This window comes from Podarcis muralis, chromosome 8 (genome assembly GCF_964188315.1).
Source record: "Podarcis muralis chromosome 8, rPodMur119.hap1.1, whole genome shotgun sequence".
NCBI classification, from domain to species: Eukaryota; Metazoa; Chordata; class Lepidosauria; order Squamata; family Lacertidae; genus Podarcis; species Podarcis muralis.
Window position 1 is genome coordinate 63623661 of NC_135662.1, and position 20212 is coordinate 63643872.

The 20212-nt window shown below is 42.3% G+C and overlaps 1 protein-coding gene across 1 annotated transcript; it reads left to right on the forward strand.

The window, feature by feature from the left end:
- Nucleotides 1-117: 117 nt before the first annotated feature.
- CAGE1 (cancer antigen 1) lies at nt 118-20021 on the forward strand. Its single transcript, XM_028737766.2, is given in 18 exon segments — nt 118-304; nt 307-337; nt 560-582; nt 585-697; nt 1894-1990; nt 2901-3349; nt 3866-4069; nt 4895-6106; nt 7136-7258; nt 8040-8189; nt 11093-11203; nt 13377-13457; nt 14144-14251; nt 14782-14886; nt 15770-15840; nt 17803-17871; nt 19020-19062; nt 19756-20021. Coding segments are annotated over 18 exon segments (3291 nt in total). The 3' UTR covers nt 19870-20021.
- Nucleotides 20022-20212: the final 191 nt, after the last annotated feature.

Genomic DNA, 20212 nt, shown 5'->3' on the forward strand with positions numbered 1-20212 from the left:
CACGTTTTCATGGAGTTCACTAGGTCCGTTTGCACACTTTACACATGGGGGGGGGGGAGCCTAACTTGAGGACTTCCACGGAAGCATAAGGAGGATCGGGTTGCGCTTGCATACATTATGCGGTGTTTATTCTTAAAACTGCGCGCTCTCCTCTCCTCTTTGCAAATGGAGCGGGGGCTTAAGATTCTTTGTGACGTAGGCGCGCCTTTGGCCACGTGCGCTTTTACGAACAAGAAACTGTCAACAGCCCCTTCAGAGGAGATCGGGGCATCGAGGAAGCAAGTTGCAGCCTCCTCTCGGGCGAAACTTGGGGCGATCTCCATGGATCCGGAAAACTGTGAGCAATTTGGCATTTAGACCTTTGCTTTGGTTGATTTCTAACTACTTCTGCCTGTCCTGCATTGTTGTGGTGGCGCAGCCCAGTGCGAATGAACCGGTTGTGCAATCGTACAATCGCCTCTGCTTTGTTTTATGCCTTAGTAGACATGCATAGGTTTTAGGCTGCGTGTGATGCTTTAACCGTGTCTAAGGTACTGAAAATAATCTTATGTTTCTTTAGGAATCGGCACATCAGAGGAGGATTTCTTTTTGCACCTGGGAGCCTTTAACTATCATGAGTGAAGTAGTAAACCCTGTTTCCACCAGCAACATTTATTTGGACCTAGAAAGCTGCAGCACAGCTTCAGAGATCTCCCAAGTATGTGCTCTTTGAATCATCGCTTGTACTCTGTCTTGGCAGCTTAGGAATGTAGTTGTTTTGGCTGTAGCCACCATTATTGCCGTTGATATGCTAGAAGTCTATGAGGAGAGGAGACGGGGGGGGGGGTTGGCACATGTATGAAAACCAACTGAGCAGGTCTCAAGTTTGAGTAAAGCGGGGTGAAGGCCAGTGGCGTTGCAACAGGGGGTGGTGCGCCCTGGGTGCCATGTCTGCGGGGGTGACAAGAAGGCGCGAGCAGCCATCGTGCCGTCACATGTGGAGGACCCTCCGTTGCAGCTGCCAGCAGAGGATCCCAGCACTGGTGGCAAACCATTATGTACAGCGCATGTCACACACATGCGCTGTACATACCGGTTTGCCACTGGCGCCGCTTGAGTGCCGTACGGACGGCGGTGGGAACACTCCGTCGCCGCTACAGCCACGAACGGAGGATCCCGGCACTGTCTGTACGGTGCTGGAGCGCCGCCATTGGCAAACTGCTATGTACAGCGCGTGTGCGGCGTTGTTACGTACGGCGCATGTGTCGTACATAGCGATGCCACACATGTGCCCTACGTAGCGACGCCCCGCCCTGGGTGTCACGACGCCTTCGTTCGCCCCTGGTGAAGGCTCACTGAGATGAAAATGCTGGTTTTAAACAACAGAGGTTTGAGTAAAGCAGGGATGGAACACTGGGTCTGGTTTTGGTTTGAAAAACAAATAACTTTTAACCAGTAGAAGTAGCAGAGACGAGTACAACTCAGAAGCTGACATCAAAAGGATAATGCAGCACAGCATCTTCTTTCTTGCTGTATTCAAACTTTGTTTCAAGCTTCCACACTCCCCTCAGTGTCACACCCTCCTCACTCTACCCAAACCTCTGCCATTGTTTAAAACTGCCGCTATTTTTCCTCTCAGTGACTCTTCACATCATCTTTACTCTCAACTTCTGCCGTTGTTTCTTTATTATCTATATTTATTATGTATGCATTATGCTATTTTATGTAAGTGTGTATGCATGTGTATGATTTAATAAAGTTTTTTTTTAATCTGGCCAGTGCATTATGAACTAGTTGAAGATTCTGAACAGTTTTCAAGGGCAGCTCATTTTATTGCTGTTGAGGTCCTGATGTCCTAAACCTCGTGTCACTTGCAAAGGTTATTAATGACTCTTAAAAAAATAATTATTCCAGAATGAAGTGCAGGATTCAGTGAGGAAAAGTGGACTTGACTGCACACACTACAAAGAAGACCATCATTCTGAGCTGATGTTTGAAGATTTCACATATGGTATGTGCCCTTTTTTAACTAGATCAAATGAAGCAATAGGTGCTTGAACTCTTGAATGACTAGCCTGATCCCTTCTTTCACATGACACAGCAGGTACATGAGCACTTTTGGTTATGGAAATATTCTCTTATACATGACAGTGATTATTAGCATGGCTAATACAAGAGGTGAGGCTTGGTCATGTAAAAATTCCTGATATGTACCACAGTGCTGAACTGTACTGTCTCAAAAATGATTGCAAAGCATTGCTCTGTTAAGATAGTCCTCCTGTTGGCAAGAGTAGCTCGAGCATCTAATGTAAGATTGCTGTTGGCAACCCAAATAATACCACCGTCTTACTTGGCAATATATCTCCTCACAACCAAGATCCTACTATAGTGTCCTATATTTTAGAAGTCTTCCAGTGTAGGCTCTAAATTGCCCATCGGTTTAGCTCATAAAAAGTTGAATTAAAAAAAGCAAAAAGCAATTGTTTTGGCTCCAAAGAGAAAACCAATAATTATCCTTCTTCGGCAGGGAAAGAAAATAGAGCAATTAAAGGCCAATTAAGGACAATTCAGAAATGCTGCATCCTTTCATGGAAAGGAAATAATTACAATTGTACAAGCTGTGAAAAAGCTTCTAATTAAAGAGGCACTAGTACTGCAAAGCCTCAGTAGTTTGTTACTAGTCCACATTGCTCAACCTAGCACTATTATTTTTTTAAAAAAATTAAAAATCACAAATGGGGCCCCCAAAAAGATGAGAGGCAATATTGGATTAAATCACTGGATTGAGAATTTCAAACTGCTGTCTCACTTTAGAAGCTGCCTTACAGAAAGCAGGAGAACCACCTTTAATCCTGCACACCTGAAAAGTACCACCAGTTCTCTCCGTGAATTTGACTGTATTTTTTGTTTTAATTGTGCAGATTTTGAAGATGCTTCGGAGAAACAAATGTCGCCATTGAGCATGCTAAGACCTTGCCCTATAATGAAAGATTCCTCCTTTATCACTGAGTGGAAGGAATGCAACGAGGGATTATTGGACCAAGGAGAATCAGAGCAACAGTGCAGGATGCAGAGTTGGCCGGAGGAATGGTACAGAACGGGGGAAGAATCTGATCCAGAAGATTCACTGGAAGTCACAGCCGAAAATGCCATGCGAGCGGAGGAGTTACTGGTGGACACATCAGATGTGCCTATCATGGGAGAGTCCTTATTGGACTGTATTGTTAAGGAATCGCCCATTGTGTCAAGTTTTCTCACACAGCCCAGAGGTTCCTTATTGAAGACAGATGTGTGTGCGGCTAATGAAGACTTAATTGTCCAATGGAATGGCTCAAATGCGATTGAAAAAGCATCAGATGACGGAAATACGGTACGCCTTCCTTTAGCTGGGCTGTAGATGGGAAGGATGGTGGTGTCAATTCTTAAGTCCAAAAAAGTAGATACCCTAACTACCCTTTTCAAAGAATGCTGTCAGATTTCCAGGAGGTCTAAGCTCTGTGCTGTTTCTATGATATTTTATAATGAGAAATATGGGATGTACATACAGTGGAACCTCGGTTTTTGAACAAAATCCATTCTGGAAGTCCATTCAACTTCTGAAATGTTCAAAAACCAAAAATCAAAGGGCTGTTGGCAAAGTGAATGGTGAAAATGAAAAAATGTGCTGCAGAAGCCGTTTGACTTCCGAGGTGCATTTGAAAACGGAACCATTCACTTCTGGGTTTTCAGCGTTCGGCTTCCGAATTGTTCGGCAGCCAAGGTATTTGAAAACTGAGGTTTGACTAAATTTTTTTACTTGGAACTTTGTGTCTGGCAAAGATATGGTTGTAGTAGTATATTTTCATTCTGATACAATGAACCAGTTTTGAATCCCTCTTGTTGACAGATGGAGACTGGGCACCACAACGAATCAACGAAAGATTTCCAGGACTCTGAGCTCACGGTTTTGCCAAATGCTGTGGATGAAAACCTAGATTACATTCGCACTCTGGTGCAGTCAAACAGACATTTAAAAGAACGTCTCAAGAGCAATATAGCATGTTGCATCAGCGAAGAGAAAGTGGACGATAGCATACTTCTACCAGAAAATGTAAGGTTTTAAAATTTATAACGTAATAAATATTGTAGAAATTGATCATAGTAAAAGCAACCATGAGAAGTGGCTGTACTATCATAATGCATCAATCTGTTCCATCAGTAAAAATAAAAAATAAAAAATTATAGTTTTATCTAATTTAAATGAGAATTGGTTCTATATTGACGTTCACCACTTGATGACTTGAAAGTACGAGTGAGCAATAGCTGATGTGACCCCACAGATGATTACATCAAATATTATGGCTTTCAGTGGAGTCATGTACACATGATTGGGTTGTGGCCGTAGTTTAATACCAGAGGGGATGATTTGCATTCAGAAAGTCTCAGTTTCACTCTCACTTAAAATGCCCCCTGCAAAAGGATGTCAGGAAGCAGGGCTCGGAAAGAACTACATTTGAAACCTTGATGAGCCATTGACAGTCGGAGTAGACAATACTGCGCTAAATGGATTCATAGACTGACTCTGCAAAACACCTTCATGTGTTGTAAGTCAAGGCAGCAAGCACCCAGGGGGAGAAACATTCCCCATCCCAGGTCTAAATTATGATATGTAAAACATTTGTGAAGCACCTTTTAATACTAAGGCACTGCCAAGAAATTAAGTATAAATCTGTTGGTGGACTTTAGATCATGTCCACCACAAACAATCTGTACAATTGCCCAGCTTGTATACCTTGTATACCTTGTGTATAGCATCTACAACAGTTTAAAGTACGTCAGTCCGCTTGTTACAGAAAGCAGATCTCATAGAAATTACTTTTCACCCACAACGTTTTGACTTAAATCTTTGCTTATCACGTGATCTGTTTTAATACAGGTTGAAAATGTGTCGGAAGGAGAACATAACACTGAGCCTTCACCTCTCCATTCAGAGAAGTCCTCCTTCATGGCAGAAGAAGTTACACAAGGGGACAGAGGCGACAAAGCTCTTTCCTCAACCCATTCAACAAAGAGCTGCTGCTTGAGTCCTTATGGAGCTTCAGACAAACTCTGGAACACCCCGGAATTTAGTCCAAAGCAGTTGCTGCTTCAGGAAGGCGATATGGACTTCAGCAAGGCCATGAAGGACTTAGAACTGGACCAGCAGAAGCACCTGCCCCATATCTTGGGTCTTCAGTATGGCAGTATATTTTCTGAGAAGACCAAAGAAATTGAGAAACTCCTTCTTGAAGAAGGAGATACGGATTTGAACATAATCATCCAAGCACTAGAGCAAGGCCAAAAGAGGCAACAGATCCAAATAATGGACCTTTATCATTGTGATGTTTCTTTGGCGAAAAGGTTTAAAGAGCAGGAGGTGGACTTTTTCATGAAGCACGACTTCATTGACACCATCAGGAAGCTGAAGGAGAACACTGCTGGTCTCATAGAAGCAATGAGCAAAGTCACAGGGAAGAAGGAAGAGGCAGAGGGATGCCCAAAGTGCATGAGGGGAGCTTCAGGAAACCCTAAGGATGACCTCCAGGACTTTGGGTCTGAGAAGAAAGCTCTGGTGCTGCAGTTGGAAAAGCTCAGTGCAGACTACAGAGTTCTTCAAGAAAAGCACCAGGCAGAGGTAGAAGAGAAGGTCAAATATATGGCTCAGTGTAAGGAGCTGGACTGCACTCTCCGCAAGAAAGAGCAAGAGATACAAGAACTGAATCGCGCCGTACAAAAATTGGAGCGTGAAGCCAGCAGCACCACGCTGGCTCTGCACAAACTGAGGGGAGAAAGCGAGGACGCTCAGAAGCGTTCCTTGTCCTTGGAGGCAGAACTGCAGAGGCAGAAGGACGAGAGGCTGGCAGAAAGGGAGGGGCTGGGCTGCAGGTACAATACGCTGCTTGCTCAGATTAAACTCCTGCAGGCGGAATTTGAGAAGGAGACGGCCGAGATGGAGAAAATGCAACAGCAGGTCTGTGCATTCAGAACAGAGGCGAGCGGGCTGCAGGAGGAGATGGCAAAGAACAGAGAGGAGAATCGCTTCTTGCAGCTGGAGTCTGCCAGGTGGAAAGAGCAGTGCAGACAAATTAGAGAGCCACAAATGCTGAAGGTATACAAGGCTATCTCGAAATCATTGAGTAGCACATAGCTTTTGTGTGTGTGTTTTTAAAGGTTTGCACATACTTTTAAAGGAGCAAACAGGCTTTCTCTTTCTCCATTCCCTGTGGCAAGATTCCCTGCTCCATCTTGTTCCTGTTACAGGATCAGGGCTAGTGGAAGTACACTGCTAATATGAGAAGTAGGTATTCCAAAATGCTGATGGTCTTGATTTGCTCTTAGCTCAAAATTACAGATGCTTCCACACCAGCCTTTTACTATGGAATTATCATCCTTTGTTCACTCACAGAGATCCAATTAATGTTGCCATTATTATCCAGCTATGATTGCAGTCCAGTGTTTTCTGCACCGTCCTTGGTTTTCCTTCCCAGATCTGATCTTTTGTTTTTTTTAATCAAATGCAATTGCAGCGTTAATGTGGGCAATTGGTCAAAGCATATTAATTTTTTTTCTTCAGAGTTCTTGTACCTTAAGTTAACAGTTTTGTATCTGTTTGTTGTACTTAATTGCTTCCTGTTAATTGCCAAGATCAGTAATGAATCGCCCCCTTTAACATGTCTGAATGGCCACAGTGTCACAAGAGAAAGGTTAATTAGTGATTTCCTCTCATTATTCCAGTGCAGGGAAATTAAAGCCTTCCCAACTCCAGGATCAGAAACTAACATTAGAGTAGTCAAGAGAATATAACTTAATTCCCTGAGTGTCACCAATAAAAGGCAACGAAATGAATGGGACTAGAAAACAGGAAATGTTTAAATAACATTGGAAAGGAACCATTACAGAATGGGACTTAGCTGTGAGTAAACATTATAGAAGGATGTTGGCCATAGGGAAAATTCAGGTACAACACAAACCTGCTTTTATTCTCCTCTGTAGGGAAGAGGTCCCCCCCCCCCCCAGGTCACATCTAGTTTGATTCCTAACAGTAACTCTGAATGTGAAGATTGACAAATTATGAGTGTTTGTTTTCAGGGATATTCAAATAACCTAAGCTAATGTTCTTGCACTCTCTTCATATTAGGAGCAGCTGCATTCCCAAATGATCCAGATTCTCAGATATGAACTTGGATTAAAGAGGGAAGAGTTGAGAAAGAAAGAAGAAATAATCGAGTGGAGCATGCACATTCTGGGAAGGTTTCTTTTGGTATGCTCAGTTTTATACCATTAAGGGCAACACCCCTGAGCTTTAGCATTACTATTTTGAATTTTTGTCTGAGTGCACGTGTGGGTGCTTTCAGCCTTCAGTTTCTGTCAAAACTGCACCAAATGGAAGTAATAAGAATTGCATTCCATTTTAAAAGAAAGAAGAAGGAAAAAAGGATGAGATATTAGCCTATTTTCTCTTTTAAAAAATCACAAACATGCATTTAAACTGGAATGTCTTTTTAAGCTCCTGGAATGTTTACTTTTAAGCAAAACATACTTTTGGAAATGTTCATACAATTATGAACAGTAAGCGGCAGTTGGACAAAAGATGGCAATGATTTTGGAGTAGCTTATTGTATTAAAAATACTTATTGCAGAGATCTTTATATATATTTTTTCTTGTTCTGGTGTTTGTTTTAAATAAAATATTGAACTTAGGGTAGGAGGAAACACAAGTTTTAAGCTTAAGTCCCCGTCCCCCCATCCATAGCTGTAGGCCAGGCTTCCTCAACTTCAGCCCTCCAGATGTTTTTGGCCTACAACTCCCATGATCCCTAGCTAGCAGGACCAGTTGTCAGGGATGATGGGAATTGTAGTCTCAAAACATCTGGAGGGCTGAGGTTGAGGAAGCCTGCTGCAGGCAATCAAAACCCCATGATATATTTTGCTTCCATAGTGCTTTTTAATAGGTTTACAGTGCCGATATTCTATGTTCAACCTGTTTTCTCATTTCTTTTATTATAATCTAATGTACCTCACTGTATCCTCTGTCAAAACAGAACATGAAGTCAGTGCATTCAGCTTTGTCCATCAGAGATCTCCACAGTGAAGAAGACCATTTCAATTCTCCTTATGTCCAGAAAGCATCTCACCTCTTGTCAAAAATCTGCAGTCTTCTGGCTCTTGCAGAAGGATTACTTACCTGCCAGGTAATGCAAAATACCACAGCCCTTTTCAATAGCCACCTTGATAGCACCTAAAAGATGAATTCTATGGTCCTTCCAGAGCGGCCCATCACCCAGTATACTCTGTACTGTATATTTCCAACAAGATTGAAATAAAGGATCTTTCAACTCTGCCAGTAAAACAAATCAGTCTTTATTATGTTTCCCTTCCCTCCAGCTTTTCTTCCATCACCATTATGCAGGCAGATCACATAGATGTTGCTATTTAGGAAGTAGCACTTCTCTGGCTCCTAAATCATTAACTATCAGACATGACACAAGTGCAGCATTCTCTGCCTGGGTTGTTGTTTTTGTTGTTTTGTTTTGTTTCAGGGGTTCAGAGAGGGTGGGAAACTGAACAGTGGCCTGCAGGGGTAGCCTGCCCAAACCAACCATGATTTTGTTCACACAAGTACATCAGACAGAAACAGTACTGACTACTTTTGTATTTTATTGTGTGCTCTTCCTTGAGTCCTTGGATAGTGCCTACACAGTGATTGTGGTACATTTAAATGTGCCTCCCAATTTTAAAAAGTTGGACACCTATGGATCACATAGGAAACACCCAGTTATCTCCTCTTGCTCTCTCCGTGGCCAGTGGTGCACTTTGAACAAATAACTAGCAAGGTATACACAAGCTTTAATTAAATGTCTGCATGTGTACTTGTGAGTTTCCCCATCCTTTTTGTATACTACCCACTAACTTTTTGTGCTTCGTAAATGCCAAGGTTCCATCCCTCATTTTTACGAAAATACCTTTGCAGGCAGAGTTCAGGCAATCATGACAAGGTATCTTTGTTAGTGCAGTGTATGGTACTTTCTTCAAATGTGTAGCGTAATCTCTGGTGTGGACTGGGCATGGGTGCGCTTTTATATTATTTTGCCTGCAAAGGTACAGGAAGAGTTATATAGTACACAAAGCGATAGCTTGCGTTAAAATTACATTAAATTTCCATGAGCATCGAAGTCAAGTGTATGGGAAAGTCTTTACAATTCACATTTCCCACAGGACTAAACAAGGGGAAGTATTTGTTAATGCAGAGCATCAGTTGCTTATTAGCGTCTTTGGTGACATATTCAAATGGCAGGGTGCATCCTGACATTTTGCCATCTTTTTTTTTTTAAACAAAACAAAACAAAACAGCTTCAGAAAACATCAAATCCCTGTTCTAAACCAGCTGAGTAAGAATTTTTTCCAGCTCTGAAAAGAATGGAATCACAACTCGAAGCAACCTGAGTAACAACTCTCGAGTTCTGTTGGAGATACTTGGTTAAGAAGAGTGCCATGTTGTACCGTGATGTAATGTTCAGTAGCATTTCTCTATAGGAAATAGTGTTCCTTACATAGTAGACCACCCATGCCTCAGCAGTCAATGAATCTGATTCCTTCCAATGAATATACACCCTGGTTCACATGTGGCTACATTCTTCAGTCTCATGAAGGAACCAGTGGAAAATACGAAGTGCTTTTCCATCGGGTTATGTGGATCTATGTAACTCCTCAGAGTGCTTCTAGAGAGTCACCTCCCCTAGGACTGGTAGCACTAAACAGGAAGTGAGAGAAGATGTACTTCACAAAGAGGTGCACTCTCACCTGTTAAGGTTAGAGTTGCCATTGCTGGTTATGCATAATGGTTGATGTGTCCATTGTGTATATCTTGCTAGTTGATTTGGATTCCCAGTAGTCAGAATGGGGATCACCATAATCCATATGTGGATTGCCAGGCCAAGTACATCTGAAAGTACGCTAAGGAAACAACTGATGAGTGAGCGAGTCTGAAAAGCAGTGGGGAAAGAACAACCGCCTTCCTTCTAAAGACAAGGCCGCTTGCTGCTTCTCCCTGATGGAAATGGCTACCCAGTCTTGCCTTGGTTTTGTGCGTGTGTTAAGCCATCCTAAGAATGTTTGCTACGGAGCAAATTCACTACTCAATAAAACTCTTCTGTTGAAACCAGTGGCTGAAATGTGCCTCCTTTTCTCTGAATCTCACCTTTTATTTCCCTACTGTTTTCAGTGATGTTTATAAGCTTTCCTCTGGTTGTTTTTTTACCTTTTACCTAAATTTCCGATACCTGAGGCCCACTTCAAGTCTGATTCAAACCGTGAGCTGCGCTTCTTCCTTGCCCGCAAAAGGGCTTTTTTTTTTTTAAAGAGGTGTCCCTACAAATTCCTTCAAGCATTCAGTGAATGCTTGAGGGGAATACAAGGAAGGCCCTCACTGGCTATCCTCCCCTGAACTTAATATGCCTGCTGGCCAAGCCTCTCCAGCAGCTGTGTCTTCTGCATTACGAAAAAAGGGACCCTGTGCAGGACCAATTGTGTTGGGCTTCTCTGTGCAATTGTGAGCCCTGATTGTCCAGGACAGCTGGTCAATTGAACATGTATACAGGTGTACACATGTATGTCCCGCTTCTGGTTAATGTCAATGCTCAATGATTTGGGAGGGATGTGGCCGGTAGTTGCATTCCCACTACTCCTTCATGTGTCCAGTAAATGCAGGAGCGGGTTCATATGGGCATCCCTTTAGTCTGTCTATGAGTAAGAATCACTTTACTCAAAAGAGCCCGTTTTGTCTGTTTCTGCATGAGCATCTAGCCATGTCTCCTACCAGGAAGGAGGCAAGACCAGGGGAGCGATTTGTGTGCAGAACAGCTTCCTGTGGGGTCAAACTTGAATTATTTGGATTGACTTACTTCTTGAAACGTGCAAACCATTTTCGCACAGTCTAATGGCTTCCTCTCCAGCACGCAATCGGGGAATTGCTGCTCTACAACCATCATGTTTAGAAATTCACTTTATTACAAGTGATGCATTAATTCTTAGGAAACTAATTGGCGTCCATTTGGAGTTTAAACAATGTTCGTTTTATGTCACTGTTGTTTGATAGGACACAGATAATCAGGCAATTGCTGAGTGTTCCACGGAAAGTGAAACCGTTATTGAAGTGAAGGGGAAAATGCAGCGCTTGTTATTTAAAAAGAAAAGCTTGGAGAAAGAGGTAGGGGCACTGGTTGTTTTCCCTCCCAGTTACATCCTGCTTTTGTGTTTGCATATGTAAGAACACTCCTATCGTCCTTAACCCTCATGTCAAAATAGCTAATTATCTTCTAAACGTGCTGTATTGTGAGACTTTGTATTTTTGTTTTGTGAACCACCCTCAGTTCTTTTGATGAAGGGTATATAAATCTAATAAAGAATAATAAAACCATAAGACAGCTTGGAAACTGCAGCTGGTACAGAATATAGCGGCAAGACTGCTGACAGGAACAAAGTGTTGGTTTTAACCTGCAAAGCTCTATATGGCTCAGGACCCCAATATCTAACAGAATGCTTCCCCTAACTTGAATATACAGTGGTGCCTCGCAAGGCAAAATTAATTCGTTCCACGAGTTTTGTCGTCTTGCGATTTTTTTCGTCTTGTGAAGCACGGTGTCGGAAAAGTTTTGGAAAAGCTTCAAAAATCACCAAAGTCTTCAAAAACCTCAAAAAAGGCTACCACACCGCATGCTATGAGTTGCTCCTCGAAGTCAAGTCGCAACTGTATTAACGGTGTTAAGAAAAAGGAAACAAACTTGCAAGACGTTTCCGTCTTGCGAAGCAAGCCCATAGGGAAAATCGTCTTGCGAAGCAGCTCTGTGATGGCCTGGGATTCCGAGTCTGAGAGCGATCTGGAGGAATCCCAGCCGGCACAGGAGTCCCTGCCTCCAGGGCCGGCTGAACTGGGGCAAGGCCTAGATGCTGAGGAACCTCAAGAGCAGGCACCAGATGAAACCATTCTGGCCCCAGAGGTGCTGGAAGACTCAGTGGCTACAGGTGAGCCTCCCCCGGGGCCCAGTAACCCTTCGGCCTCTCCTGATCTGCAGAGGCTTAGGGCAGAGAGGCGAAGGGAACTGGTGTCTCCCAGGAGGAGTGCTCGCCTTAAGGCCAAGAGAGGCGGGGCTTCTGGGGGCCGGGACCGCCCCCGGCCTTAGAAGAAGATAAAGGTCAGGCAGCCCGGTCCCAGGTTGCGGGAGCAACGTCGTTGTGGAGTACCTGCTTTACCCAGTCCTTGATCTGCACTCCCAGTGTGCCTGTTCCTCGCCCGGCTTCCTGTTCCTGACTATCCGGTGTTCCTGTTCCTCGCCTGGACTCCTGCTTCTGCCCTACCAGTGTTCCTGTTCCTCGCCTGGACTCCTGCTTCTGCCCTACCAGTGTTCCTGTTCCTCGCCTGGCTTCCTGCTTCTGCTCTACCAGCGTTCCTGTTACCCCGCCCGGCTCCCTGTCTCGGACCTCGCGTCTCATCTAGTGATCGTCTACCCTGCTAGAGACTCTGGACTGATCTTGGGCTACGGTAATAGTACCTTATTCCCCCTGGGACCAGCACAAGCTCAAAAAACAAAAAACCCTTTCGTCTTGCGAGTTTTCCGTCTTGCGAGGCATTCGTCTTGCGAGGTACCACTGTATCCAGACCCTGTGTTCATCACTCGAGGTCCTTCACCAGATGCCCCCTCTGCAGGGCCGGCCCATTCATGAGGTAATGTGAGGCAACCACCTCAGGCAGCAGGATCCACCAGGGCAGCAGATTCAGCTTCCAAGGAATAAATCACCTGCTGCTGCTGCTGCTGCTGCCGCTGTAGCAATGGCAGAGACGGCTGCAGTGTGCTCCTTGGAACCACTCTGAGATTGATAGTTATGTTCTCAGAAAAAGCTCTGTGGTCTGCATACGATAGAGAATATATACAGTAAATCCATAAAGTACCACTTATGAATTCAGGGCACATACAGCTATTCTCGATGGGAGGTTGGTTTGCACGTCTGAGTCTTGTTCATGAGAATGCTGTGCAATGGCAGGTGAACTTCATAAGGATCCTCTACATTCTGTCATACAGACAAAAACAACACATTTCAACCATCAACTCCCATATTTCTTACAAAATAAGCGATAAACTGAACTACATGCCCTGCCACAAGTACAGGAGCAGTCTGCTGGGATCAATTAATGTGCCATAGCAAAATGGATAGTGATTTAACATGAATAAAATTTACCACTTCTTGAATATGTCAGTTTTGCTTTGGGATATATGTATAGCATATAACAAAGTCTGGGGAGAAACAAAACACAACTGAATGAAATATGTTCAATTTTACCTCTCCCTCTCTCTTGCCTATAATTCATCACTATAAATATTTAGTTGAGGAAACACAAGGAAAACATTGCAGCCATGAGGGAGTTGATAATTAATGAGAAAGCGTCTGAAGACCCCGATACTGAGGTGAGTTCAATATTATGAAAAAGAACAGAAATTAAAAGAAAATCTGAAGGAGAATTGGATTTCGTGTATTATTGAGCATTAATTTAAAACAAGAAGTTCCATTAATATGGCTGCAGTCCTATATACTTAAAAGGGACGCGGGTGGCGCTGTGGGTTAAACCACAGAGCCTAGGACTTGCCGATCAGAAAGTTGGCGGTTTGAATCCCCGTGACGGGGTGAGCTCCCGTTGCTCGGTCCCAGCTCCTGCCAACCTAGCACTTCGAAAGCACGTCAAAGTGCAAGTAGATAAATAGGTACTGCTCCGGCGGGAAGGTAAACGGCGTTTCCGTGCGCTGCTCTGGTTCGCCAAAAGCAGCTTAGTCATGCTGGCCACATGACCCGGAAGCTGTACACCGGCTCCCTCGGCCAATAAAGCGAGATGAGCGCCGCAACCCCAGAGTCGGTCACGACTGGACCTAATGGTCAGGGGTCCCTTTACCTTTACCTATATACTTACTTGGGGGTAATTAACCATGGAGTAAATACTGTAGACTTGCTATGTATACATAATAAAGGCCAACTGTTGCTAAGAAAAGTAACAAATATGGGCCAAATGGAAGTAAGCAGGACTTACTTCCAAGTAAACATACTAGGGTTATGCTGTTAAAAGGCTAACGCCTTTTTCTGAATGTGTACTTATTCACAGGCTACAGAAGCTGGCGAAGAGGAATCAGAAAATGGCGGAGACCTGCCTGATCTTCTGAGAACAAAGCTGAGTGAATACCACAAGCAAACTGATGAGCTCCAAGCTGAGGTGAGTAGATATGAGAGAAAGAGGGCTCAGGAATCATTTCCATGAAATTGCTTCCATTTCCAGAAAACTGGGATTCCTGTTATCGTTGGCAAGACCTAAATCCTTGCAAGGTTTTCAGAAGACATCTGTGGGAATTCTGTTCCCGATTCTGTTACATGCCGGATGGTTGCCCCCCATGGTTGTCCAAAGGGATCAGTTTTAGCCCAAAACAGCAACAAAGGAATTAGCCCTCATAATGGACAACTCCATTGATTAGAGTGTGAAGCTGATAACGCCACGGTCATGGGTTCAATCCCCATGTGTCGAAGTGTCGATTATACCAGCTACTCCCAGGATGTATCCCAGGAAAAATAGTTGGTGTTGACAGGCTTAATCTATGGCTGAACATGACTAGCACTAGTAATGTGCTAGGCACTTTGGAGAACACAAAAATAATGGGTGGTATTTTTACTCAGAGTAGACCCATTAAAATGAGTCAACCTGGTCAAGTTATATCCATTAATTTTAATGAGACATCTTTCTTTGGAAAGATTAAAGCACTGGAAGCTAATCTGGCATCCAAAGAAGAAGTATGCAAGAAGCTCACTGGAGAAATTGTCAAGCTTCAGAAGGACTTGGGCAGCTTGACATGCAAGGTATGAGCATGAGCTGATGTTACTCTGACAAGGTTGAAAAACTCAATTCACTTTCAAAACATAGTAACTGTAATCTGGAGTTGTCCTAACTCCAGTAGTACTAACTCCATTGCTAGATTGGGTGCAGGTTTATCTTGCCCAGCATTCTGCTACCAACCATGGCCAGATGTGTCTGGAAGCTCTTTACTGATCTACTGACATCCCTGAAACAAAGCTTCAAACACATTGAAACTTGGTTAGATTTACACCTAGCTTCATCCACCTTTGAACAAACATTCCCCACAAAAAATGCCTAGGCTAGAATAAATCACAGACACTTAACTTTGCAAAGATTTTACTCACAGAGTTTTCAGAAGTAAGAGCAAGCAACTCTCCATCTATTGGCAGTAAAATAAAGAATAAAATGTTGCAAATGACTTAAAATGAAAGAACTTGTTTTCATTACAAAAAGAATGGCAAAGATGCAGGCTGTAAAAATCTCTTTTTGGAGAGATGCAGTTCACTTGCAGGATCAGATGCGCTCCACCCTTGTCATAGTGCAGAGTGATAGTGTAAACATACCAGTAAGATCCACCTTCAGCCCATTTAACTCATTTAATTACCCCAGTGGATTCACTGGGATTATATGCAGTGATTTAAAAAAAAATTATTTCTGTATGCAGTGCTCATGTGGATGAAGTTCCATAGATCAGTGATAATGCTGATATTTATATATTGCTATAATGTTGCAAAAGGGCAGGATTTACAAGTGTACTCAAGGCAGATCACAATTAATAAAATATCATATACAATCAAAGATGTGATAATGTGCTTTAATTGAGATTTCACTGGCTGTGTTCTCTTTTGTACTATGCTAAATCATTTTCTGATTTTATTTTAAAAGGTGACATCATATGAGGAAATTATTGAATGCGCTGACAAAAGGCTTGAACAAGCCAATTCAGAAATATCTGAGTAGGTATAGCACTGCTTCTGGATTCTTTTCTGTTGTATATGTTCCAGAAACACATAGTAAGAGACAATTCCTGCACTTGGAAAACTGAGTGAAACCTAAATGAAATTTTGTAATCAGGTGTTTTAGCACTGCAGTATTTCATAGAGCCACTTCAGATTAGGAACTCTCAAACCAAATGCTGGGCTGATATTAAAGCACATGGCTGCACCCATTAGATACAGTTTTGGCAGCCACTAGAGAGACGTGTGGTGTCACTGCTCTCTAGCTAAATCAAATAGCTGCTCTGCTTCTTGGAAGTGTGTTCAGCTCAATGTTCTCTGGGGTTGCAAATTAACTTGGGCTGTTTTGGTGTGAAAGCAGCCTAAAGATGCAGTCTCAGGGCTTAGTCTATTCCAGGTTCACACCTGACCACACCACTATTTTCAGTGGCAAATGATGCATGGCACGACATCCATGTGTAAAGAAGCCTCAGTAAGAAGGGGGGTGCCTTTCACCAAAGTAGAGCTACAGATAGATCAATGCTTCCTTCGCCCCCCCTTTTTTTAATTCTGCCACTGTTTTGGAATTTTATTAACCTCTCAAATGGGGGGTCTGGAATCCCACAGGAAAACAAGTGTCGGGTAGTGTCAGGGGGAAACAAAATGGAAGAAGCAGCATTCAGCAGGCCATTTCCCTATATTGGAGGGTTGGAAACTTCAGGCCTGAGGGCCAAAGGTCGCTCTCCAGGCCCCTCTGTCTGCAGTCACATTAGCAATGGCCAGGGATTGATTTTGGGATTGAGCGACAGGAAGAAACATAATAGACAGAATAATTGTCCCTCAGGACTTTCCCGTAGCCGCACTGTCCTGGGTCGCACTTCACGTCATCCTCAGGTGCTTTTGTGTGGCAAAAAGATGCTTGCCCTGTTCCTTCTCTCACACAACAGTGCCCCACACTAAGGGTGCTTTATGACCGAGAAAGAACCAGAGAAGACAGAGAAAGAGCCTCTCAGTTTTTAAATCTGTGTTTTAACTTTGGGGATGTGGTTTCATTTTTGTTTTCTTTATGCTGCTTTTGATTTTGTGGCTTCGTGCCTTATTTCGCCTTTACGTGGCTTCCATATTTATTTATTTGTTAAACTGCCAGAGAAGTTTATGTTCTATGAAGACATACAAATGCTGACTGATAAATAAATAGTAAATGGGAGTTATTCATTAATTTCAGTATACTCAAGCTTATTTCTTCCTACCCAAAAGAAAGTGGCAAAGTCAGGTATTTTGTGAATGGTCACAGGCAAATCAAGAGTCTGGGGGGGGGGGGGAGAGTGAACTTTATACATGTACAATCCGCAGCATTAAATCAAAACAGCGAAGGCATGTAGAGGTGATCTTATGACTGTCCCAAATTCACTTCTCTTGGGGAATCTTTGAAACTTGAACATAAAGGACTTTCAGGAAATGTTGCAACACCTTCTTCTGTAGACCGGCTTTCAAGGCACGCATTTGGAGTTTTCATACATTTATTGCAGTAGTTTATATTTTCTATTGGGGTTTGCTGTGTGATCATTTTTTAAATGTGATGTTGCTTTCAGCCCTTAGGAAAGGGCGGGTAAGAAATCAAAATTATGACAATTCCATTATTATTTCAGATACAAATTTCAGACACATATGAAGAAACTCTTTTTGGATTGTAAAAGTGAAATTGCAAATCTATCTACAAACCAATAACTTTAGCTGCCTGTTTTTTTAAAAGTGCATTTGTATCCCGAGTCTCGAAACATTTTTTATTTTTCTTGGAAGCAAACTGCATTGTCATCAATTGGACTTATTTCCAAGTAAATGTGTTTCAGACTGGAATAGCAGTTTGCAAGTCATCATTGCGGTGACATAGTACACAGCCTATATCTTGATAAATTCTATGAGAACATACTGCATATAACTGGAACAAATGTACCAATTGGTTAAATTGTCTCTTACTGGCAGTTTAGAGAAAAGAAACCAGGATTTGGAAGATTTAATTAAGAAGTTCAAAATGAATACCAGAAAGCTGAGGTAAACTTCATATATATTTCACATTCAAGAAGAGGAGGGTTCTGAAAGTGCTCACATTATTATCAAACTTATGAATGTCTTCCTTTACATACAACTTGCATAGACAGGTAAACATAATCTTGAAGTGCTTCTTATAAAATAATAAAATGTGGCCACCACCTAACTATAGCTCCCATCTGCTAATATTGGGGGGCCCTCCAGAGCACAAAAAATCGTATTCTCATAATTTTTGCTCAGGAGGGTATTGGGACAGTTACGCATACCTTCCAAAATGTTGAGTCCCAGTACCATCACATAAATTTCAGGCTTCAACTATCAGGTGGCTAAAATGCCTGCATTTGTTCTGTAGTAATAATATTTATTTATTCATTCATACATACATACATACATACATACCCCACCCATCTAGCTGGGTTTCCCCAGCCACTCTGGGCGGCTTCCAACAGAACACTAAAATACAATAACCTATTAAACATTAAAAGCTTCCCTAAACAGGGCTGCCTTCAGATGTCTTCTAAAAGTTTGGTAGTTATTTTTCTCTTTGACATCTGGTGGGAGGGTGTTCCACAGGGCGGGTGCCACTACCGAGAAGGCCCACTGCCTGGTTCCCTGTAACTTGGCTTCTCATAGTGAGGGAACCACCAGAAGGCCCTTGGCGCTGGACCTCAGTGTCCAGGCAGAATGATGGAGGTGGAGACGCTCCTTCAGGTATACTGGACCGAGACCGTTACTGTTACTGTGCATATATATGTCATGAAAAATGCACCTATGATTATGTTGCCTGAAGTTGCCCATTAAACCCATAGTGGCCATATACTTGCACATAGCAGTACCATGACAGCCGTTTTAAACAGGAAAAGATGCTGCCAGGAGGACAATCGGACTAGGGAAAATAGAGGAAGGGGGAATGAACCTTCTGCACTTTCTGTTTCCTGTTAAAAATATATATCTGAGATTATATTGCCTGCATTTGCCTGTAACATCTAGTCTAGTCCTCAGTGCTGTTAGCCCTGTGTACTTGTGGGTATTGATTCAATCTTGGGCAGTAACTTTACTCTCTGCTGTCTCACTCCCCAAACTTACATGGCCAGAAGTTACATTTTCAAGTGGGGAAGCATTTAGTGAGCACTTTCTTTATGTTTCCACAGGCAAGGGTGGTCTTCATTTTTCCCAAAAATGTGGATTCAGGGGGTAAGTCAAGATATATTGCCCTAAATAAGGATCAGCAACTGGAGACTGGGGTCCAAATTTTGCTCCTGAAAGGGTAATGCTGGTCCCTTATCAGGCCAACTAGGTTTTTAATGCCATCTGTTCCCCGAACAGCACTGTTGTAAACTACTTTGCTTTAGTGTAAGGCAGACTGCAAATGTTTAAATAAAAAATTATCATTTTTATTCAGATGTTTTAAGAAAATATAGCATATTATGTGTGGTTGTATTGGACACAGTCCAAAGTTAAGCACTTCTCTTTCATTGATTTCCATAGAAGAATCAAAAACATACTTACCGTAATTCTGTTAACAGCATAAGACAAAACAAAGCACTTTAAGTTCCTTTGGATCATTATCTGTAATCTCATGTTGCAATTTTCAGCATTACATATCAAAATTATATAAACAGAGAGAGATATAACATTAAGTCTGTAATCCTGTGTAATTTTCCTGGGAGTAAGTTCCATTGAAAACAGTGGGGCTCTCTCTTTTGAGTAAGCTTGTACGATTGCACTGTTAGGCCTTCTCAGAGTATACCCACTGAAATAACCGGGGTTAAGTTACTCCATTAATTTCACTGGGTTTACTCTGCATGCAACATAGTTGGATATCACCTTTAGTGACTTAAAATTGAAGGAAAATCTGAACTTTAATCTTTTTCCTTCCATTTTCAGGATTTTCAAAAACTGAGTGGAACCCATTTAGTTACTAAAGGACAAACAATTAAATATACCAAGTATGATTGTCATTGTCACTGCAGCAAAGTAGGTTTACAAATGACATATTAAAGTTGATTAAAAAATAGAAACCTTCATTTTTTTATTGGTTTGTGAGTATAATTTTCTTTTCTTATTATTAGGAGACAACAGTTTGAAGTATGTTTGAATACAGTGAATTCTTTTCCAAAGATGCTGCTAAGTGAATTAAAGAATGAACCCTCTTTCATGTCTTAACACATAATTCAGGTTGAGATATCTAACCTTGTTTGATCCCAAAATTTCTGATTTTTAACCTACCCAAGTACATTGAAGTTTTACACCTTCTACTTCCCAGACACCAAGATCTGTTTTCCAATATGCAGTATTATATCCACATAGATTCTGCTGTCCAATAAGTTCCAGTGCTAGAAAT